This window comes from Uloborus diversus, chromosome 5, assembly GCF_026930045.1.
Source record: "Uloborus diversus isolate 005 chromosome 5, Udiv.v.3.1, whole genome shotgun sequence".
In the NCBI taxonomy this organism is placed as follows: Eukaryota; Metazoa; Arthropoda; class Arachnida; order Araneae; family Uloboridae; genus Uloborus; species Uloborus diversus.
The window spans coordinates 110,406,256-110,431,400 of NC_072735.1; the positions used below are offsets into that span (position 1 = coordinate 110,406,256).

The 25,145-nt window shown below is 35.9% G+C and overlaps 1 protein-coding gene across 1 annotated transcript in view; it reads right to left on the minus strand.

Annotated features, from left to right (window-relative positions):
* Positions 1 to 1,570: 1,570 nt before the first annotated feature.
* The window catches only part of LOC129223382 (cytochrome P450 3A2-like), a 50,406-nt gene continuing 26,831 nt past the window's right edge, over positions 1,571 to 25,145 (minus strand). The window contains exons 8-14 of the mRNA XM_054857963.1: positions 24,227 to 24,342; positions 22,708 to 22,855; positions 21,958 to 22,121; positions 12,339 to 12,427; positions 6,091 to 6,234; positions 4,965 to 5,127; positions 1,571 to 1,883 (exon numbers count right to left, since the gene is read on the minus strand). Of these exons, the coding sequence (XP_054713938.1) occupies positions 1,788 to 1,883; positions 4,965 to 5,127; positions 6,091 to 6,234; positions 12,339 to 12,427; positions 21,958 to 22,121; positions 22,708 to 22,855; positions 24,227 to 24,342 (920 nt within the window). The 3' untranslated portion in view covers positions 1,571 to 1,787. The remainder of the gene's footprint in view (positions 1,884 to 4,964; positions 5,128 to 6,090; positions 6,235 to 12,338; positions 12,428 to 21,957; positions 22,122 to 22,707; positions 22,856 to 24,226; positions 24,343 to 25,145) is intronic.

Genomic DNA, 25,145 nt, shown 5'->3' on the forward strand with positions numbered 1-25,145 from the left:
GTATAACATCAGTTAATTTAACTCGCTGTTACTTAAAAAAAAAGAACCTCGTATGATTCTTTATGCAGAAATACTACAACGTAGTAAAATATGCAGAAAGTGTAAATAAAAGATACGGAATTTAACAGTTGAAAATAAAAAAAAAGGAATAAAATGCATTTAAGTGTAATTAATACTTCAAAAATGTCTGTTTTGTTTCTCATTCTTTGAGAAGTGAAAAAATTTCCAGCAATGCTAAACAATCGCTGAACTGGAGCAGATGACGCATAAATTGAAAAAAACTTCGGTGCTAATAAGCACGAAACTGCAGTCCTCGACTGGAAATGACTGAGCTGGCGGTGTATTTCATGAATTATAAAATCTATCAATGCAACCTTTTTTTCTTTCATGTACTTATTAACTGGAGATAATATCAGTTGTAAACATATAAAACATACATTTAAGATGAAACTATGTTGATGAAACACAATGATAAATTATTTTTAAAACATACAAAAAAAAATATTCACCAGGGTTTAGATTAGATGTCATGTAGTAAAAAATAAAGTCAATACATACGTTAGACATTAGAGTGTTTAAAGAATCACTGAAACACAAATTCTAATTGGGTTTTCTTTTGACAAAATCTTTTCAGTCATTCACCACTTTCGCTTGAAAGTCTAAAAAAACCAAAAGCTTTTTGCTGCGCGAAACTTAGTTGTACTTTTGATATCATTGTACTTTTTCTGCTAAAATACAATTTTGAGGCGGCAGTGTGCTTCGCTTGTTTGCCTAACATTGACAGATGAAAAGGGAAATTGATGATTGACCAGTTGTCAGGATTTGGGAAGACGTTCCCGAGTATCCCTGAGACATTCCTGTCAAACAAAGGCGCCCACAGGATACTAATTGTACTAAACACTTAAGATAGGTCTCCATTTATGACTCTCATTTATAATCAGGGATAAGCACTGAATAGCTTGAAGTCGCGTTTTCATGTTACTATTGAACTACGTTACCTTTCCATACAATAGTACAAGGGCGGCTTAAATTTTTTCATTTTCAGAAAGTCAAGATTACACGATTACAAGGCTAAATTACGATTTATTTTACTAAGATTACAGATACAGTTATGCATGAAAAGCCCTATTATGATTTCGATTACGATTATGGGAGTATCCCAACGGCAGATTACGATTATGATTGCACAAAAACGTAATTGATTATTCAGATTACGATTACGTAATCGGCGATTACTCCAAGCCAAAGTTTTCCAGAATCAAAGTGTATTACAAGAATGAATTCTAAATTTAAGGGGAAAAATCCCCAAAAGGATAAGCAGTGTAAAACGTCTTAAATCTCCAAGATATTAAGCACTGCAATAAAAAATTAATTACTTTGTTTCTCTTTTTATCCTGTTTACTTTTTTTCTGCCTTGTTTTCTTTTTTCTTCTTGCGTTTTGCTTCTTTATTCCATTTTTATCTTCGTGTATGCATAAAGAAACATGTTTCACAACATTTTAATTCAGAGAATGTTTTGAATGAGTTGTTTTTGTGATAAAAAATTCTACAAAGAACATTTAGGAAAATATTTTTTATTTTAAAACAAATATCTTAAAATATTTACAATACAGCTAATACTATGCGTTTCTAAATTATGTATACATATATATATTGAGGAATTCTTGGATGATAATATCAACGGAACCTTCCGTATCAAAAAGTTTGGATCTAAAATAAGTTAGTTGCTTTTCGAAGTTTTTATGTTACTCCTCTTCACTTGTTCATCAATTTTCAAAAACGGAGTTTTATCTCGCTCTGATGCCGTCTTTCCTGATTTCCATCTGAACAGAAACGTTCTTAGGCTGTAGAAGCTGCTGTCCAACATAAAACTCCAGAGGTACCTAAAGGAAAAGAAGAGTTTCCTTAATTGCTTCACCCTCAAAACGTTTTTAGACACAAATTGCAGTTAGTCCTTAAATATAGTGCTTTAAAGTATTTTTGAGCTATTTGGATTGTACCATTTTACACTTTATTAATTTGTTTTAAAAAAAAAACAGTGTAAGGCCCAATGCTTAGCTCTGTCAGCAAAGATATTAGTTTTATACTTTTGAATTCACCAAAAGAGTTAACAACACTGTGAACAGCTAATTGTATGATCATTAATTCTTTAGTTAACGTTTAAAATTTTCTCTTGACAATGCTGATTTAAAGTACAGTGAAACCTCCGAATAGCGGACAGTCAAGGGACTAGAAGTTTTGTCCGTTATTGGGAGGTGTCCGCTATTAGGAGGAACTACTTAGTTTACCTTTTTCAAAATGGGCTGTTGTTCCCTTTGTAGAACACAATCGAAACAATTGCGAAAGGTTTACTACATTTTACGTGAAGCGTAATTAATCTGTTTTTTCCTTATAAAGGTATACTGACAGCACACACTTGTCTTAAAAAGCATTTAATCAATTAATCAATTAAAACAGTTTGACATCTCTTTTTTGCATTACCAACGGCGGCGATTCGGCGGAGCAACCCCCTCCCCCCCACTTTTTATGGTTAATTTATTTATTTTATCTCGAGTATCACTATTGCATGATTGACAGTTGGCAATATGACCTTGAATATGGGCAAATCTTTTTCATGTCTAAAAATTAAACAACCCAACGACCACGGCGCCATAAAGCCGACTGCTACCGGCGCCGGTCTGCTCAATTGCATCTCCCGAGAGCCCCATTTAGAAAAAGCGCCCAGTTTCCTCTTTTTTATCTTAACTTTTGAATAGTTATTGTGTACAAAATTCATTAAAATCTTAAGAAAAACGTGCGTCAATTGTTAGACTGACATCAGTTTTCACTTATCTGCTTCAATACTCTAAAAACTAGCTGTTACAAAATTATGACTTTTATTTTCTTTTTCATTTTTTGCTGCCCGTAAAAAAGTACCATGCCTTTTAGTTCTTTTTTTTTTCTGCCCCCAACTTTTAAGCCCCAATCGCTGCCTCTGCCCATTACCACCCTTTTAATTCCAAGAAACAGTGATAAGGAAATGACGGCGGGGGGGGGGGGGGGGGGTGGAATATCAGTTGTGGAGGATGAAAAGCTTTGTAAGGCAAGCAGTTACTGAGATATTCTGTGAAAAGAAAAAAAAAAACCGGAAGTGCTACGATCGCAAGGGAAGTTTTTTGTGAAATAACTGTCCGTTATTCGGAGTGTCCGTTATTCAGAGTGAATTACATGAAATGGCCTATATTGAGGGACTGGGACTTGCAAAAATGTCCGTTAATTAGAGGTGTCCGTTATTCGGGAGTGTCCGTTAAGGGAGGTTTCACTGTAGTTGTAATCTTTCGTCATACAGTTTCTTATTCCATAAAAAATAACAAACTATAGAAATTTTCTGCTGATATTTAAAGTAAAAATGGTAAATTTTTAAACAGTTAGAAATTTTAGTTTTCTGCTTCAAAGTTGAACTGCTTTATTAAAATAATTTACCTTACATCAGGTGTCTCACATGGTTCAAAGCTACTCTGAGTGGAAAGATATATTTGAACCAGCTTAAGCATTCCTTTTAAATGGTTTTAGCACAATAATTTCCTCATTTTTTATTCATATGCGATACCTTGGGTGACTTCAATGTTTTATGTGAGAAGATATAAAACACATTTTTGTCATCCAAGGATGCAAAATTATTTATTTTGTCGTATTGTCAGAAATTTTTTTTTCGAATGAGGAATTTTTTGGAAGGTCACAGTGACCTAATGTAACCTCCCATCAGGGCGCCTTTAACGATGGCGGTTTTGTTTCTCCAGAATGTGATACAGAGATAAACTTCGCATATGCAATTTGTCCCTGTGTAGCTTGCAAGACCTCTATTTTCGCAACCGTTAGTCCTAGATACATACTCCAGTTGCAAAAATGGTCAAAATAAGGTGCAGAGTTACTATTTGAAAAGTTTGAAGCAATCTAACTTTTTACATGGTCCCCAAGTTCCCCCACATTGCATTTGGGGAAAATCGCAAGCATGAAAAAAAGTTAGAACACAAAAAATTGACATTAGTACGACAACTATTCACCGAAACATGAAACGCAGCGCGCGCGCGTTTTGTGACTTATTCAATTACACATTTTGGGAGAATAAATATAGCGACTAACAAGTGTTTAAACTTTTATGTGTACATAGAGTGTTTTTTTTTTTAAAAACTATACGAGCTTCTTTAGTGTGTTTTTAAGTAACATAGCATAGCATTTGCATTTATTTCTCAATAGCAATGAAAAATGTAAATATTTAGTTTTCTTACTTCGGCAACATGTCATTGTCTGGAAAGGTGGTATGCTTCTAACTCATCGCCGTCAAGGTTACTAATTACTTTGAAATCAAATGTCTCCTTGAATTTTGGTCACAAATGCTTCAAATTGTTTGTGTTGGTATTGTTTTTTAATGAATATTATTTTCCTAAATGTAACTTTAAGGATCTAGCTACCATACAAAAAATGAAATTTCTTACTTTTTTAACTAATTTTGCTTTCCAGCTTTAAACTTTCTATATCTTAACTCTGCATTTATTTTGACCACTTTTGCAATTGGAAGAACGCATCTACGACTAACGGTTCTGAAAATAGAGGTCTTGCACGTTAAAAAGGAACACGCTGTATACCATAGGTTTAGTGATCGGTTATGGCATTTTTTGAATGTTTACAAGAAGTTCATAAAGAACTTAACAAGTCTAATGTTTTCACATACGAAATACAGCTATCCGGATAATTCAGCATTTTGTAAACTCCTAATCCTTTAGGTTTACGTTTCTCGGAGTTTGTGGACCATTGCTCAACAAAATATCTCCGAGGAACGTCAAAGATTCCCAAAATGTTCCTTATTTCGTTTTACTGAAATCGGATAAAATATTTTTATGAAGAACTGGGCACTCTATGTAAAAGTGCTTTTGAGTTCTTAATAAAGTGAAGGACAGCACATGTATTACGAAACTTCGTCTTACCTGAGTTTGGGGACATTTCTTTATTCTGAAGTTGCTGAGGATATACGCGAGGCACACCTTGATTTCCATGAGGGCGAATCGCATGCCGATGCAGTTTCTGGGTCCGGATCCAAAAGGCATGTATGTATACTGGTCTCTCTTGGCTCTTTCCTCAGCACTAAATCTATAAAATATATGTAAAAATACTATTGATTAGTTTTGTAAAACAGATTTTTAGTGAGAGATTCTTAAATGGGCTCAACTCCAACAAGAGTTATGGACAACAAAAACCAACTTGTTTCAACCCAATTTTAACAAATGGAGTTCTTTGAGTTTCCGTCTATCGAAAGTTAATTTATCAGATCTACTTTATACTTACATTGCAGAAAACTTTCTGCACAAAATGTCAAAGCATTGTCTTTTCTTGCATAGAACAAGTGTGGGACATAAACAACTAGTTTCGTTTCTTTTTTGAAAAGTTCCTAGCACCGGTATTAATTCCGATACTCTGGTTAAACATTTAAATAAACGCCAACTACCGTTAGTGTATTTTTTATCCGGTAATGAAATCACTTGTAAGGAATAGCGGACTTATGTGTACAACTTGAATAATTTTGTCAATTTCAATGAAAATTTCTGCGAAACTTATTGTAGATATGCAGTTTTGAAATACACTTTTATGTGCGGTTATCAAGGGACGAGGTAGCGTCTCAACCCTCCAAAAAAGTAAATATTACAATATTACTTTTCACTGCTCGATATTAATTTATATAATTAGGCTTTTTTGTGAAAGAGTGTGTTCATTATATAAGTTTAATTACTAAATTATGCTACTTTAACTTACTACCTGCATTTTGCTTTAAGATTTTTTTTTGTATCATCAAAGCAAAATTGGGACAAAATTATCCGTCCAAAACTTGCAAATTGTACATTTATGTTCAACTTGTAAAAATGAATCGACTGTTAACATTTAGGACTGCAATTCCACAGGACACGGAACATGAGACAACTATAAGAATAATATCATACCAAACACATATTACAGTACAAAACATTTTCCTCGGAACGAGGTACTACACATTCAACAATGAAAACTGCAAAAGCAATTTTCAAATCAAAAATTTTCTAAAATTGTTCAAAAATTTACCTATCAGGATCAAATTTCTCTGGATTAGGAAAAAACTCCGGATCCATGTGCATGGCAGAAATAGGAATGGTGACTATCATATCTTTCGGTATGGTTATTCCTGTATCTCCAAGAACGTAGTCTTGTTCTGCAATTCTTTCCAATCTGAAAAAGACATTTTTTGTAAATTTTCAGATGCTTAAAAAATATTTCTGTTCTCTTCGCCTAGGCTTATTTTTAGTGAAAAAATTACTTTTTATTGCTGAAAATATTCACTTAATATTTGCTTTGTATAAAGTATTGATCAATGTTTCTTTTGTTCTTTTTAACACAAGCCTATTTTATTCATTGGTAATTTACTCAAGGAGTGTAAAGTTCTTAGCCAGTTAGCAGCTTGTCGATTATCGGGTGAGTGCAAATAAATCTTAAGTCTTAATCGTGAGGTCTTTTTACTTCCTTTTACAAAAAAGGAAGTATTGTATTCGCGAAAAAATTTTCACTCAAAAATCGCCCTTAATTTCCATTTTGCTCACCCCCAAATGAATGTTGAGTTTTTTTTTCGATTCGACCACATGCGGAAAAGTGCCTAAGAATGTATAGACACGCGAAATATCCATTTTGACCATCACCGAGGTAATTACAACGACTTTTCTCGTGACGTCTGTATGTATGTGCGTATGTGTGTATGTGCGTATGTGCGTATGTGCGTATGTATCTCGCATAACTCAAAAATGGTATGTCCTAGAAAGTTGAAATTTGGTACATAGACTCGTAGTGGGGTCTAGTTGTGCACCTCCTATTTTGGTTGCATTCGGGTGTTTCTAAAGGGGTCTTTTGCACCTTTTTGGGGGGAAATCATTGTTAATTTCGATGCAAACTGAAGTGGTGTTATAATTTGGCGGTCACTTGGCGATATATCGCCAGTCTTTTGGTTGCCAAGTTTTGTCGCCAACTTGGCGAAAAATTTGGCGATTTTTTTTTCTTTTTAAATCTGGTTTCAATGTGGCCATTGCTAGTGATATTTAAAGAGTTAGAGAGAGAATCCCATTAAAATTGCAATAATAGGGAAATAGCATTAAATTGGTGTAAAAGGAAGTCATGTGATGCACACATCAGCTCGTTTTTTTTTGTACCCCAACGAGCCGTAGGCAGTATATTCAAAAAAATAGGTTTTAGAGGTATTTAAAGAAAAAAAAAAGATTTTGATTTCCCTATCAATAAAACATTAAAATGGGAAGCTAGATCAATGGTTGAAACAAAGGCTTTTCTTTCAACCGAAACCACATGTGTCATTCTCCGGAAAGTGTAACCTTTGAACAAAAATATTTTTCCATTTCGAAACCTTTTGTTTCCTTTTTTTTCATTCTTACTTGAAAGTGCTATCTACTAGAAGTAACCATAAACAATGAGCTGGCTAAATTCCAATTACTGTGCTCATAAATTTAACAAAAATTAAAAAATACCTTGTTCACGGAAATAATAATAATAATAAAAAAACTTTTAGTGTTTGAAAATCGAGACCAATTTAATATCAAAGTAGTAATTTTGTTAATTGGTGCAAACATTGAGCTATTTTAATGATTAGTGTGAATTGAATATTAAGCTCTCTTAATTGAAGTACCGCTTAATTTTTAGATATCCTTTTAGTTCAAATGTGTATTAAAAATAGTATAATATTAATATATTTCCCAAATTAGTAAATTTGAGAATATACTGGCAATTTATGATTTTGGTAGACTGCCTAAAATTAATGTATTTCCCCTCCATCGTTAATTTTCACCTCAGAAATAATGACATTGATAAGGTCTTTCACGGAGGTGAGGAATTTTCAATTAATGTATGCCTAATGGATACATTTTTCAGAGAAATAGTTTTTTTCTTCGTTCCTAAAATTTGCAAAATGTTAAGCATATGAAAACATGTGCACTTTTTTTTTTACATCAATTTACATCCCTGAAATTCGAGTTCACGGAGGTGAGAATTCACAATAACCATACTTTGTTTTTAAAGCAAAATCTCTCTTCTTGTTTTTCAACAAGAATCTCACAACTTCTTTAAGGCTGAAAATGAACAAGGGATTCTATTAAAACAAACTAAAACACAATAGTAAAAAAAAATAAATATACTTAAACAATTAGTATCTGAAACACTTGTGAAAGGAATAATAAATAAATACATGCTTTTCACTAAACAAGTTATTTAGCAACATAAACAGTCACACCAGGTGTGTGACATGCCACAAAGGTAAGAATTCACATGTTGTGAACCAAAAAAATATTAAAATAAAAATTATTATTCAAAAATGGTTGACAGGTTTAAATAGATATATTTTTGATGAAATTAAAAGCATTGTTAAATGAATTGTTCTTTAAAGTTTTTACTGTAAAAGGTGTGTGACAGAAAAGTTACACTTTTTGAAGAATTGCCCATATAAGTTTGTTTGTAAAACAAAGACAAAACAAGATGCATATCGAAAATGCATTTAAAAAAATTTAAAAAAAAGAGAAAAACGAGAATGTCGTAGATATTGTCATTTATGCTCTTAGCGCCATATGACGGTCTAGTTTAACGTTTCACAAAACTACCATCTTGAAACGTCTTTGCAAGCAGTCTGTATATTCAATTTGTAATTAGTTTTAGCAAAGGAAACTAATTTCGCATGGAAAATTTAAGTTAATTTGAAGGCTAAAATGGAAAAACTCCTGGATCCATTGCAGTTGCTGCGTTTCATTTGGAAACTGGACACAATTGTCTTGCTAAGCAACTGAATCGCCATTGCGATATATGATAGTCCCAACTGCACTTTTTGCAACGAAAATATAGAGATAGACAAAGAACATCTGCTCATATGTTTTTCGTTGGACTAAGCAGGGGCGGATTGGGTCCCGCAAAAGGGCCAACCTTGACTTCTTGAGGGCGCAAAAAAAAAAAAAAAGAAGAAAAAAAAAAACAAAAACAAAGGTGTTGAAAGAAAGAAAGAAAGAATGAAAGGAAAAAAAAAACGATGGTAAACAGGTTTACGAGTTTAAAGAAAAGAAAAAAAAAGCGAAGTGAAGCCGCACACAGGTTTGTGAGCGGAAAATAAATAAATAAATAAATAAAATTAATGCATAAATAAGGAAGTGTTGCACTGAAAAAGGTTAAATTAAAAAAAAAAAAAAATAGAAAAGGTGTTCAGGCTTAACCCGGGAGAACTCGCGGTACTTTTCGTCACACGAACGCTCGCGGGGGGCTCCGTAGGCCCGGAGTGGTCATTTCAGTAAATTAAGTTTGCAAAACAGAAAAAAAATGTGTTTTCAACACTGAATTATAAATAGATAAACAGCCTCTAAAATATGTTTTAAAAAGTAAGGTTTAAGAAAGTTTTATGATACATGAAACTAAATCTTCTTCTAAGCATTACTGATGATCGCTTTACTGTTCTGTGTCAACTTCTTCTTCATCGTCTTCATTAAGGGAGTTCTCATCAGTTGAAACCTTAACCAACAAGGTCTGCAACCTCTTCATTTCATCTTTGTAGCTTAAATAGCGATGCATTTCACAACCTCTTCCTTTACATTCACAATCTGAAATGAAAAGCGTGAGCGCTCGCTCCGGTCCTCTGAGGCCCGAACCGGAAATTTCTGGGGGAAAAGGGGTAATGTACATTCCTGAAAAGCATATGGTCAGTATGTAGGTCACCTCGAACGCAGCTACCGTGGACCTCATTCAATTCCGTTGAATGGGTGATTTTGGCTGTGTAATTTTGTAATGACCGGGCCTGAGAGGCCCGATGCGAGTTCTCTCGGATTAAAGGCCAATTCACATGGAGATCGAACCGTCCGTCCGTTCCGATATTTTTGCTGCCAAACTGGTTTTCGGAATCCGTTGCCATGACAGCACGCCGAATTTCTCGGCTCCCGTCACGTTCTGGCGATGCTGGATTTTGACGGCCGTCCGATTCGGGGAGAGAATGTGATAGCCAATCAAAGGAGAGACGCCGTTTTTACTTTTGCGGGAATATTTCTCGTTTTGTTTACTGCTAGTTTCGTACAAAATTTGTGGTTATTTTTCAAAAGACAGTTGATGTTTTTCAAAATGAGAATGCCTAGAAGTTATATGAGGGTTATTGCTCAATTATCTTTATTTTGCGTGGAATGCTTAATTAGATATAATTACGTGAAAATTTAGTTTTGCAATTTGTTTTTTCGTTAAAAAATAATTCCACAGCTCATAGTAACTTGCAAAACCAGCTTCTAACGCTAAACATTGGCAGTGGGACCATTAACGAAACCCATTATTATTATTATTATTTTTAAATTAATCAGTAGAAGTTTTTGAATCTTTGTGAATAGTCATTGTTTCGAAATGTGATGAAGCAAATCATATTTTAACCAAGAAAAAAAATCATACAAGTTAAATCTTTTATGGTTACGTGTTAAAATGTTGTCAGATCCTAATGATATTAAACTGTCTTAAACATTTGCTGGACTTTTCAAACTTTTGAAGAAATAGGCTTTGCCACGAACTTATTCATGAATATAATATGTGCTATTTTGTCAGAAATATCCTCACATTTTCAAAAATTGTCACTTTTTTGGATTTCTGGATAAATATAATAGTCGAATTCTTTTGTAGCTTTTGTCATTTTAAGAGTATGCTTTAGCTCACTTCCCAGGAAAAATTTAGTTACGCAACATATTTAAGAATCCAACAACAAATTGAAGAAGTCAAAGTTTTTTATCGATCATCCTGAATCGTAAAAAGAGGAAATTTGTACCCAAATTTATCTCAATATAAATATTTTAAGAACACTGTTTGTAAATTTAAGAAATAAATAGTAATTCAAGTGAAAATCCATGTTAAAATATAGAGAAAACTCCTTTATTTAAAGAACAATGTTTATATATTTAAGGGGTTTTTTTTGCTATTTTTAACAACATTTTTTCAGTTCTTAAGAGCATTTTTATAGATTTTTTAGGCCATCAAAGTCCGGACCTAATCATATAACGCTCAGTTATTACTAAATGGTTGAAATATTAGACCAAAATTTTTTTTAAATGTTTAAAGAGACGAAGAGTGCTCTAGCTTGAAATTATATGAAATATCAACCCCTATTGTAGTAGCATTGAATCGAAGTTTCATCTGTTGCATGCCTAGATTAATTTCAAACTAAATAGATTTTTTTATGTATAGTTGTCATTAAATTTTTACTTTTTTGCGAAAACTTCAACCAGCAAGTTTTTTCAAAATATTTGAACATTTAATCTTTTTCTCATATATTCTATTGAAGATCAGGGGGGGGAGGAGGGAGGAGTGGAATGTAGTACAGATGCTTTTTTTATGTACAATTCTCATTCAATTTTTACTTTTTTGCTAAAACTTCAACCAACAAGTTTTTCAGAAAAAAGAAGTATAATAATAATAATAATAATAATAATATTTCTCTCTTAAATTCTATTAAATATAAGAGGGTGGGGGAGGTGTGTAGACACGTTTTTGACAGAGATGTTGTAGACAGAAATTTGATAAATTTTCTGTTACACTACTTGCTTACCCTTATCATTCGGCCATTTTAATTTCTACTGCCCCAAATTCTTTTAAACGTTCAGAGTGATCCTACTAACTGCTTGCTTGACGTTCGTGACAAACAATAATGTATTTTTAAAAGGCTTATTGCAATCACAGCAACATCGCTTATAACTTCTTGTTAATTTTATTTTGATTAGGAGAGCGACAAAAGAACGGCATTAGATCCGCGCTCTTCACCCCTAGCGGGTGAACACCTTCACGTGGCTATCGGACGGAGCTTGTATGAATGTCGCAATATTTTCACACCTATCCGTCACGTCCGATAAATCGGAACGGGCGGACGGATCGGTCGCCATGTGAATCGGCCTTAAGGGCGCATAGGCGGGAGGGCGCATCAGCCGGCGGGCCGATGGGCCAGTTCACCCCTGGGACGAAGAAAATCTGTGACTGATATTGACGTGCCATAGAGATGATGATGCTGACATTTAGTGACTGCGTTCTTTTGTATTTCATGTATTTATACGTGATTTTACTCCTTTAAATCTTTGTACATATTTTTATCACATATTTTTATCGTTCTGTTGGTGATAATATTACTGTCTTATGCATTTTTAAATTTGTTATCATAGTTTTCAAATTCAGTTTTTAGCTCCAATCTAATGTATCTGAGATACATGAAAGCCTATGATGTAAAAATATCAAGGACTTTTACAATGAAAAACAACCAAAATGGAAATCTGCAAAATATTCTGCCTTACCTCACAGCTGGTGAATATAGTCTCAAAGTTTCTGAAATCACGTTGTCCAAACATTTCATTTCTTGAATAGATTCATAAGTAATTTCTCCCTAAAATTAAAGTAAACAAATGCACTACAGTATTAAAAAACATATTTTAAATAAACTGCAAGATTTTCCCCCAGGACTAAATTAACCTTTTTTCCTAAGAAGAAAGGTTGATTTAGTCCACCGAGTTTTTAAGATCAGCTATGATTCCGTCAACTGAATTCGCCACAAAGAATTTTTAAAGATATCTTTTAGCAGTTAATCTACCGAGAGTCTGTTTTATTCGAAACAAAAACTATTAGTTAGTGAATAAATGATATCAAATGTATTCTCTTGATCTGTACAACATCATGCTTCGGTAAATTACAATTATTATTAGTTTTATTTAAAAAGATTGTTTTCAATTTTCAACATTTAAGCGTACGATTGTTGGAGAAAAATTACAGAACAGACTTAAAGCAAAAAAAAAAAAAAAAAAAAAAAAAAAATCCGATTGTAGAATTTTAAAATTCTAGAGACAAAAAAAATGACTTGTGCGTATGATTATATTTTTATACACTACTTTAAAGATACACTTGTTTTTAAATAAATAGTATAGAAATTACAAATTTTACTGATTAAGTAAACTACTAGCTGCGTGCCCGGCGTTGCACGGGCTACCTAAAAAATGTAAGAGCAGTCCAGTTGATGCTTTTGTAGTACACTGACACTAGTTTCTAACGCGTTAAGGAATAAATAAATGCGCGTAAAGCAAGGTTTGCAAAACACCAGTAAAACATATTTTTGCCAAAACACCTCATCAACGTTAATAATCGTTATCAATGATACAAGTTATGAGTACATTTTCAGTCAGCACAAAAGGGGAAAATATATGCATTATCAACTATAATCTTTACTCACGTTAAACTGAATTACATCTGATAGACTATATCGGAAATATTTATGCACAATAACAATCCGCTTTTTACATAAAATAGTCTACTACCCGGCGTTGCCCGGGTGTTTATTAATGCAACATACCACTCAGATAAATATTTGGATGGATTCTATCCACATGGTCGTACAAGAATTACATCAATCCGTTTTCCAGGTACAAACCCTCAAAGAACTCAAATAACTTGTAAATCACTCATTTACTTTACGACGTGCACGGTCCTCCTCGAAAATGAAAGTTATGTCATGTGACGCGTATTTAACAATCAGGCTTGAACCAAAAAAAATAAAAAAAGTCACTGAAATTTTTGGGGCAGATTGCGGAAAACCCCAAAAAGTAAACATTTTAAATCCCCTGATTACAGGAAAAGCCTCAAAATAAAAACAAGAATTTTACCTGTTCATATTCGAGAAAAAAAATGGCAACAGATCTTCCGTCTCAATGATTTTCTTCACCCGCTATACATTTTAATAAAAGCATTGTTATGGAAAGTTGAGATGAAGCACTGAATAATAATTTGAATGGAGGAAAGCCTTCGAAAAATAGGGATTTGATTTTGAAATCTAAGAGTCATAATTAATAGTTTTTAATTGATATCTCCGCTAATTATTATCGGAGGATTATGTTAAATAGCCAAACATGAAGACGGGAAGATGACGAATCCATCGATACCTGGTTCGATGGTCAGTTCACTGTCGTTCGGGAGAAGAAGCTTGGACATAGATAGATAGATAGATAGATAGATACTCAGATTTTATATGTATAAGATTGTAACGGATTCGGTGCGACTTCCACTTTCTTGAAATGAAAACACAGTTCTTGATAAAAACACAGGAAATTTATTTACACTATGTACAGGAAAGATCTTCAACAACTGCTAAATTATTCATCAGCAATTAAGCAATTCTCACACAACACCGTAAACTCAACGTTTACACACGTATTTACTTCCAAATACGAAAACAACACAGCGAACTGCCTCGCAATAAACAGAGCAAAAATGCACTCAGTTCGAAATCTCCATCGAAACTAAACTGTTTATCCATCGCTAACGGCTTTTATACACCGAAAAGAATTTTCCACAACATTCTTACCTCTTCGCGAAATGCGTAGACCGTTATCAACGAAAAGAAAGAAAATAGGGGTCGTATACTTTAGCCGAATGAAAAAGGGGTTGTATATTCATTACGGGAAACTATTTACAGGTTACGTTCCTACAATAATTACTATTTACAGAATTTGTAACATTGCCCCCTTCCTAAGGACTGCACGTCCCGGGCAGTACAATCCCCAGAAAGGGTGCCAAACTTCTATCACAAGTTTACAAATATACACATTAATTAATAACTAACAGATACAGAAAACACGATAATAACAAGAAATATTACTAAACATTAAAAGCAAAAATTATCTACAACTTTTATGTTATCAACCATGGTTGCTTACGTAATACTCATGAACTATGGCCATAGTATGGGGCTAACCGATCATAATGTACAACCCTAGGTTTTGCATTAGGTGATTTTTGGATCCTCACTACGACGTCATTCAGTCGGTTAAGGACTTTGTAGGGTCCATCCCAATGCGACTGCAACTTGGGTGAAAGACCTTTCCGTCGGATGGGATTCCATAACCAAACCTTGTCGCCTTCGTTGAATTCATGTCCAGTAGACCTTGTGTCGTATCGGGTCTTCATCTTCTCCGCCGCGATGTTGATTCGCTCTCGTGCGAAGTTATGAACGTCTTCCAACCGGGCCTGGAGATCCTGGATGTACTCCTCAGGCGATGAAGGCGCATCCGGAGGACGACCGAAGACGAGATCACAAGGTAGCCGAAGCTCTCGTCCGAAGAGCATCTGAGATGGGGCATATCCGGTAGTCTCGTGGACAGCACTGCGGTAGGCCAGCAGGAACAAAGGTAGCTTCTTGTCCCAATCCTGTTGATTTCTGGATACCATAAGCGAGAGATTATTTAGGATCGTGCGGTTAAATCTCTCCACCATGCCGTCCGATTGTGGGTGTAGTGGTGTTGTCCTAGTTTTCTCAATTCCGAAAATTTGACATAGGCCCTTAAACACAGCAGAGATGAAATTCCTCCCTTGATCGGAATGAATCTGCAAAGGTGTTCCATATCTCGAGATCCAGTGTTGGACCAGAGTCTCTGCTACGGTGGTAGCCTCTTGATCTGGAATGGGATATGCTTCCGGCCATTTGGTGAAGTAGTCGATGGAAACAAGAATGTATTTGTTCCCATCAGCAGTTCTTGGTAGAGGACCCAGGATGTCAATCCCAATTCGTTCGAAAGGAGCTCCAACGTTGTACAGATGTAGCTTCCCTCTGCTTCTCTTCTTCGGTCCTTTACGAGCAGCACAGGCGTCACAAGAATGGCACCACTTCTCCACGTCATCCTTCGCCTTGCTCCAGAAGAAGCGCTCCCGAACTTTATTGAGGGTTTTCAAGACACCAAAATGTCCTCCAGTCGCACTACTATGTATTTCTTTCAGAACATCTGAAATCCTTGATCGGGGAAGTAGTAACTGCCACCTAGATGTTTTGCCGTCGTCAGATTCCCATTTCCGGTACAGTACGCCGTTCCGTAAATGGAGCGAGTTCCATAAAGCCCAGTATCTTTTTGTTGCATGACTGAAGATGGAAACGTCCTGCCAGCTAGGGCGCCGACTGTCACTTTCCATGAACTCCAAAATTGGTTTTATGTCGGGGTCTTCAAGCTGATCTTTTCGAACTTGGTCGTCACTCCATGGATCAGGTTCTGATGATATTGGAGTCACTGTCACCTGATAGGCGGTAGGGCTAGTCGTTCCATACTGTTTCTCGATTCGGGAACAATAATTGCAGTTCTCAGGACAGGGTCTCCTTGATAAAGCGTCAGCATTACCGTGAGATAACCCTTTTCGATGCTTGATCTCCATGTCATATTCCTGGAGCCGCTGTATCCATCTGGCTATCTGGCCTTCCGGATTTTTGAAGTTCAAAAGTTAATGAGGCATGATCTGTCCGAAGCAGAAATTTTCGGCCGTAGAGGTAATGATGGAAGTGTTCTACAGCTTTCACTATGGCCAGTAACTCCTTTCTGGTGACGCAGTAATTTCGCTCCGACTTTGATAAGCATTTGCTCCAGTAAGCGATGACATGTTCATTTCCGTCAATTTCTTGGGATAAAACAGCTCCGATGCCCTCGTTGCTAGCATCAGTGTCCAGGATGAAGGATTTTTCAGGCTGAGGATAGGCGAGGATAGGCGTTGATGTTAAAGCCTCCTTCAGTCGTAGAAATGCATCTTCGCATTCTTTGGACCATTCGAACTTTTGCTTGCTCTCCGTCAGCTTATGCAAAGGTCGTGCAATGTTGGAAAAACCCTTTACAAACTTCCTGTAGTAGGTGCAGAGCCCCAGGAAAGTTCGCAGCTGATGGATGTTTTCGGGACGACTCCAACTCCTGACCGCAGATACCTTCTCTGGATCGGTTTGTACACCCTCAGAAGAGATGATGTGACCAAGGTAGTTCACTTCCCGGCGGAACAAGTTACATTTGGACGGGCTTAACTTCAGATTGGCTTCCTTAAGCTTTTGCAGCACCTTCCTAAGATTTGCCAGATGTTCTTCGAAGCTGCGTCCCACGATGATGATATCGTCTAAGTAGACCAGACAGGATTCGTAGGAAAGTCCTCTTAACACTGTCTCCATAAGACGTTCGAACGTAGCTGGTGCATTGCAGAGGCCGAAGGGCATCACTTTAAACTGCCATAAGCCTTGTCCAGTTGTAAACGCTGTCTTCTCTCGGTCATCAGGGTGTATCTCAACCTGCCAGTAGCCGCTCTTCAAGTCCAGGGTCGAAAACCACTTGTGTCCGGAAAGAGTGTCTAAGGTGTCGTCTATCCGTGGAAGAGGGTAACTGTCTTTCTTGGTGATTTCATTCAGTCGTCGGTAATCGACACAAAATCTGGTGGAGCCATCTTTCTTTCGGACCAAGACGATGGGAGAGGCCCAAGGACTGGATGACGGTTCGATTACATCATTCTCCTTCATCTCTTTCAGGAGGGTCTCAACCTCTTCCTTCTTGGCGAACGGTAGTCGTCTTGGATGCTGTTTAATAGGGGGGTGTTCTCCAGTGTAGATCCTATGCTGCGTTAAATTCGTCCGGCCCACATCCTCCGATGTAGATGAAAACAGATGCTTGAAGTCGTCCACCAATTGTTCCGCAGCAGTTCTTTGATCCTTCGATAAGGGTGCACTCCCAATTAACTTCGATGTCAAGGACTCAGAAGACACAGTCTCGGGGGAATTGATTCTTCTAATGATGCAGTTTACGGGAGTACAAGTTGCTAACACTTCGCCTTTCCGGATATTCCTTGGCCTTTCACTCATGTTGGCGACTCTCACAGGAATTACATCCTTGGAAAGGTCCACAAGCGTAGATGCCACCAGCACTCCTTTTGGGTTATTGCTTAAGTTGGGGTATTCAATGAGTCCAAATCTAAAACTATTGCTTTCTTCAATGGAGCCGGGTATTAATGATTCTGACCTTGAGGGAATTGATAAATCTGTTTGGGCAATTATTTGATGAGCGGATTTTACATCACTTTCTGCGGGAAAGACTGCTATGTCTTCTCTCGTCGAGTGCAGCTCGTTAGTCTTGAAGTCGAGGTTGAAGTCATACTTCTTTAAAAAGTCCAATCCGAGAATGAAGGGGTCTATGATAGCAGCAACGAATGCGGTATGATGGTAAATGGCATTTCCAAACACAATTTCTAAGTTCACTTTACCTTCAATCTCGATCTTGTCACCTGTCACAGTTTGGAGGGTAACGCAGGGCGGCGTCCACAGAATGTTGAGTCCAAATTGACGAGCCACATCTGTTCTAATGATCGTAACATTGGCTCCAGTGTCAATAATCAGTTCGCAGGGAAACCCGTTTACATATGCGTAAACAAACAGTCCATTACTGCCGCCACTCGTCGATGAAATCTGGAAAACTTTAAGATGGGGCTCATTCCAATTTGGCGACCTCCGCCCCGCGAGATTGCCATGGCTTAGTTTTCCTGGACCTGCGAGGGAGAGGTGCTCTTCCCTCTGGTTTCTTGACGAGCTTCACAGTTTCTTCGTAAGTGACCCTCGCCACCACATTTCCAGCACTTAAGTGATTGTCCATTATGGTCCTTGGGAGCCGAATTCCTTTTGAGGATTCCTGCAATTTCTTTTATTTGCTTTTCCAGATCAGCAAAACGTGACGAAACCGGATCAGGCTCATCAGTTTTCACGCCGCGGATTGAATGGCGATCCTTGCGGGTTGCTTGCTGGGCGGCCTCCAACTTCATTGCATACACAACAGCAGAACTCAGGTCTTTGACATCCGCCATCCGTAGAGCTTTCTGGATTTCCGGATCTCGAACCCCGTCGATGTAGTAGTTGAGTGCCAGGTTGTCTCGAACATCCGCAGGACAGTCACAAAAAGCAAGATGAGACAATCTCTCGACGTCCGCCGCTAGCTCTTGCAGGGTTTCCCCGGTTTTCTGGAAACGGGAATTCAACTGGAGTCGGCTGAAATCTTTCTGGCACTTCTCACCGAAGCGAAGCTCCAACGCAGATGTGAGGGCGGCGAAATCCAGGCGCTGGCTGTCCGGAAGGGTCTGGAGAATGTCCGCTGCGTCACCTCTCAGGGATGCTGCAAGATGACAGGCCTTGGTAGCAGAGTCCCATCCGTTCGCTTCCGCCACTATCATGAATTGAGTTTTGTAAACCTGCCACGAAGTTTTCCCATCAAATGTGGCAAGTTTAATGGACGGTCGAGCAACCGATGTGGGAGCGCCAAACTGTACAGAGCTGCTTTCCGCGGTCGCCAATCTCCTTTCCACGTCCTTAAAGATCTCTTCTTTAAGTAGATGAAATCTTCTATCTTCATCTTCAAATTTATTTTCTACAGCATTGAATCGGCTTTCAACGGTATCAAATTTTTCTTCAATTGCATCAACTCGATGCTCTATGTCATTAAATTTATTTTCCATCACAGTCTTTACCGAAATAAGGTCATTTTTAATTTCTTCTTGGTTAGACGCTAAGTCCTTTTTCAGCACCGTTAAGTCCTTTTTCAGCACCGTTAAATCGCTTTTTTACTGGTCTTGATTTGCCAACATACTTGCAGTCAGATCACTTTTTAATTGTTCTTGATTAGCCGCCATATCATTTTTTAATTGTTCTTGATTTGCAGTAAAACTTGCAGTCAAATCACTTTTTAATTGGTCTTGATTAGCCGCCAATTCATTTTTTAATTGTTCTTGATTAGCTGCCATATCATTTTTTAATTGTTCTTGATTAGCTGTAAAACTTGCAGTCAAGTCACTTTTTAATTGTTCTTGATTAGCCGCCATATCACTCTTCACAGAGTTGATTGCATCAAGCAGTTGTTTTAATTGTTCATCCATTGCGCGAGTAATCACCATACAAATAAAGTCCAAATTTAAAAAGTCTTTATGAAAAAATGTCCAAAGTCACACTTACTGCAAGAAAGTCCTGAAGTAGCCCCACGTTGGGCGCCAAATTGTAACGGATTCGGTGCGACTTCCACTTTCTTGAAATGAAAACACAGTTCTTGATAAAAACACAGGAAATTTATTTACACTATGTACAGGAAAGATCTTCAACAACTGCTAAATTATTCATCAGCAATTAAGCAATTCTCACACAACACCGTAAACTCAACGTTTACACACGTATTTACTTCCAAATACGAAAACAACACAGCGAACTGCCTCGCAATAAACAGAGCAAAAATGCACTCAGTTCGAAATCTCCATCGAAACTAAACTGTTTATCCATCGCTAACGGCTTTTATACACCGAAAAGAATTTTCCACAACATTCTTACCTCTTCGCGAAATGCGTAGACCGTTATCAACGAAAAGAAAGAAAATAGGGGTCGTATACTTTAGCCGAATGAAAAAGGGGTTGTATATTCATTACGGGAAACTATTTACAGGTTACGTTCCTACAATAATTACTATTTACAGAATTTGTAACACTATGTTACTCAATAACCGTTGTTCAAAACAAAAAGAATAATGATGAAATGAAAATTTCTGATTAGTGATGAAAGTAAAACATTCTTTTTTTAGCAATAATTTAAGTCAAAAATCTAACCATTTGCTATTATTTGTTTTATGAAACTTTAAATTTAAAGAATTAATCTCATGAATTAGTTAATGCTAAATGAACAGAGAAATGCAAGTCGGGTTTTTTTCTTAAGACAATTATGATGCATACGTCGCCGTTGCACAAAGTTAAACTTTAACCAAGCGTAACAAATTAGTTAGTATAGCCAGTTAGTATTATTATTTTTTTTACTGCTATTATTTTGAAATGCTTATCTTAAACTACAATATGTTTAACAGTACAATTCTTTTTTCAAATACCCAAAAATTAGCATCTGTTTGGAAAGAAAACTCAAAAATCTGATTTTATACATCTATCCCACCAAAAAGAGATGTGTATATTTCCTTTCTAACTGCATTGCATCAAGTATTCATGCAGATAAAATGATAAAACAATGCGATACAGAACATAAATTTTTAAGCAATTTTATTTATACTCAGGTATTATGGTTCGTACGTACAAGTTAAATTAGATGGTTTATTAAATACTATCGGTACTCGCACGGCGATGCCTGTGCTAAGAATATAAAGGAAGTCCGTTGAATAAAAAAAATCTCCCCCCCCCCCCCTCTTCTGATTTGAAATGATCATTTTTCTTCAACTGAAATGCATACACCTTTTCAAAAAACCTATTAAAGTCTTTCTGCAATTTAAAACTGTTCGTCAAAACACATAAGAAGATTAACAGTAGCTTTAAAACTCAAAATAATCCTTCAACTGTATAGTTCATCGCTTAACGCGCGAAGAAAAAACGCTACCGTTACCCTGCCCTTTACTGAGTGAAGCGGTTTTTTTTTTCTGCAATTTAAAGTGTTTCGCCAAATAAACAATACTATATAAAAACGTTATCAAGTACAATTGCAATTGAATAATACGACAAATCAAATTGTTTAACTTAGATAAGTAACTGTCTTCAACTATAAGAGCAAAAACAAACGTTGAAGAAATAAGGAAAACAAAACCCAATAGAAAAATCTGACACAATCAAATTATGTACCTAAATATCGAAAATAAACGCATTCAAAAATCAGTTCGCTGACCACAACAGCCCCACAATAGCGTAGCCGACCACGCGTCTGACCCGCGCAGCATGGTTTTTCGCAGCTATCGACACTGTTGGCCAGCACTCTCTCGATGAGTTAACTTACCCCGCCATCTATTAGGAATTAACTAAATAATTAATTAAACATTTAATTTGCAATTACAGATATTTCGGCCAATCTGATTTTAAAAAAATAGCCTATAACCTTCCGCAATAAATGGACTATTCAACTCAAAAACATTTTTTTTTTTTCAATTCGAACTAGAAGTTCCTGAGATGGCGCATTCGAGCAAACAAACAAACTCTTCAGATTTATATTATTAGTATAGATAATAGACAAAACCCATTTTTTTTTTTTTAATTTGTATTGCACCTATCCCGAGGTAATTTTTTGGGGGATAACTGCGTCACTTTTGTCAGAAACTTAGTCTTTAGAAACAGTATCAAACTACTTACATTAGAGGCTTTTAATACTTCGTCTATTTCAGCAATTAACCTTTCTTGGGCGTCTGGGTTGATAGCCAGTAAGTAGCTGGCGAAAGACAAAGTAGAGGCCGTGGTGTCATATCCAGCAAGGAAGAAAACTACGCAGTTTGCTATGAGTTCGTCGTAAGAAAGAGCTGCAAATACGCGACAAAAGTTTTATCAGTTTCTGAAGAAAGTATGATTGAAACATGCAATAACTTTCAACAATAATTTAATTTATAACTCTCATTATAAACAATCAATCACTTTATGTTTATTTCAACTTAAAAAATGGATCCCTATATTGCGTTCCAGATTTAAGTCTGTAAGAAAAAGGGTCAAACGTATAATTATTCCTTTTTTTTAACTTTAAATTTCTTATTCATTTTCAATAAATAGTGATTTCAAAATTTTTCCACATTTTAAAGATCACAAAAAAACTTTTCATATTAAATTAAATAAAACACTCTCGAAAATTAATCATATTTTACCTTTTCTGTTAGTATTTGGAGTTTGACAAAATCTCGAATTAGAACTCGAGATCAATTATGACACCAACCTCAAATAAATCATTAGTAGATGAATTTCCTTACGATTTCCATAACTAAAACATCATGGTATGGTTAAAATCAAAATATTTTCACTTGGTAAATGATTGTTTTGTAATCATTTTGTTAAATACATTGTGTGATGTATTTATTAGACACTAACTTCTTTATTTAATTTAATTGTGTGACTTACACTTCTTGGTGACACTCTTAAAAATCTGATGTTGGGTATCATCTTTTCCATAATTTTCTGTCAAATCCTCTTTCTCAACTTCCTGTTTATCTTGTTCCTGTACTTCATCTGCAGTGTCCATCAACAGTTGTAGAAAATCATTCCTTTTCTGCAAAATAAACATAAACCTTTATTTCTGTTACTAACCTTAACTTTTCTGTTATTAAATGTAAATTGCAAAATTTGTAATAATATACTTCTTAAATTTTCTCGAAAGCGCAATTTTCTGTGCTTCAAATTTTAGTCATGGTTTTCGCAAACGTTCATAATTCTTACGCATTTTCGCAATTGCTGAACATATGAAAACTGAAACCTCAAATGAGAGTATCAATTCATTCTCAGAAAAATTTACTCCACTTTTATTGTGTTCTTTCATAAATTGTAAATCCATCGTTCGTCATATGGAGCACAGAGTTTTTCTTGCACTTCTTTCAGAAATGCGAAGAAGATGATTCAAACTTCAAAAGATACCTACTCGTGAAAATATTCGTTTTGTGAGCGGTAAAAGTCGGAAAACTTTCCAAGAAAAATCTTTGCGGAGTTGGAAATCTTATGGGATTTTGCCCTCAATCTCGCGGGATTAATGATATTATATTATATTATTATATTATTAATATTGTGCGGGATTTGGGATTTCAGGATTGGAAACCCTAGTTCATACATCGCTGACTGCAGAGTGGGAGGGAAAATAACAGACTCCGACTCTAGGAATTTTAAAACCTGAGACACTGACTCAATTTCGCCAAAATCAGTTCAACTCCAGTCCTGCTTGTCCTTACATATTCGTCCTCTTTTCCATAACCGTTCTTCAAGTTATGATACGAAGAGAAAATTAGTCTAAACTCCTGTTGCATTCTAAATGCTGCAATCTTGACTTGTAATGAACATATTAAAGTTATTAAGAAGGTAATTTTTTTTATCGCCATTGTGCTAATCAACATCGCAAACGGTGGCCCTGTTTCCCATGATACTCTTCGCAGGATGCTTCCTTTAGGGTCTAATGTCGCATGGTGAAGAACGTCTCCTCCTTTTCCCTCTGTTTATGTAGACTTCTGTTTGAAAAATTGTTCTGGTTAATTATTCATCTTGTGTTTAGTTACGCAAGGCAAGAGTTTCAACGGTCTGTATTGAGTGAAACTTAATTGTTATTTAAGACGTAAAGGTAGGTACTTAAGGCCGTCTCAAGTGAAGTCGTCCAAAGTCAAGTGTCTTGTTATCATAGCCATACTGTAGCCGTAATGCGCTTTAACAATGAAAACGAGACCAAATATGAGGTCTGAAGCACAAATCAACCAAAATGGAGGAACTGCAGTGACAGAAATGTCGGTTTCTAGAACAGTAGGTGTATAAATAATCAAGTTAAAAAATGATATAGGCATCGTAGAAGAATTGTTTAAATGTCCTTCACTTTGGGAGTATTCTTGCATTATATCTTAAGTTAAACATGGAATTTAATGAATAAATGTACACAAAAAGATACCTTTCCAGTTCTCTTCCTCTCCTCTATGATTTGGAGTGTGACATCCTGGAAAAAACGCATTCCTTTGGGTGAGAAAATACTGATACCAAGCCATTTCATCAATTGAGGGAACAAAACTGTAAAGAAACATGTGTGTAAACTAATAATAAATCACTGTACATGGAAATCGCAATTTCCGCACAAAAAGGAGTGAAAGACTTCACATCTATATATATATATAAACTAGCAAAAATACCCGGCGTTGCCTGGGTCAGTAATAATTATTAGAAAAAATCGTTACTTGCTTTTGTTTTCTGTTTTAAGTGAAAGAATTTAAAACACATCTTTTTGACGTGATTAAAAATCGAGTTTCTTCCTTACCCATAAAACTAAAATAGCAATAAGTATAAAGAACAAAGTAGTATTGATTTAGAAACGAAAGCACTATATTTAAGCATATACAAATTTAAAAAACATGAAATTAATCTTCTCATGTTTAAAAAGATTAATCTGTTGATACTTTTTTTTAACATGGAGTCTAAAACCTTCTCTGTATGGCTAATGAAGTACGAAGTGATTAAAAAAAAGTAGCTGCGCTCGTAATCCCCTTATACTTGCTTTAGTTATTTCGGAAAATTTTAATCATTGTGGCTCTTGGTGCGATTTTACCGAATTTGCGAAAGTCGTTTCGGGGTACCTTCGATGATGCTCCCCCATTCTTTCCTTACTTTGTAAAACGATATGATATTAATTTTCGTTACAGAGAGATCGTCGCCAGATGCTGAGATATTTTTGGTCACCATAAAATGGCGCTAAACAGTTTCATCCGAAATGTTACCAAAATAAGTAATAAAATTTGGTGATTGTTTGAAATTGTGCAGAAAGGAAAATTAATGGAAGTTTTTGTGCTGTTTATGGATTTGCCTAATTTAGTTGCTGG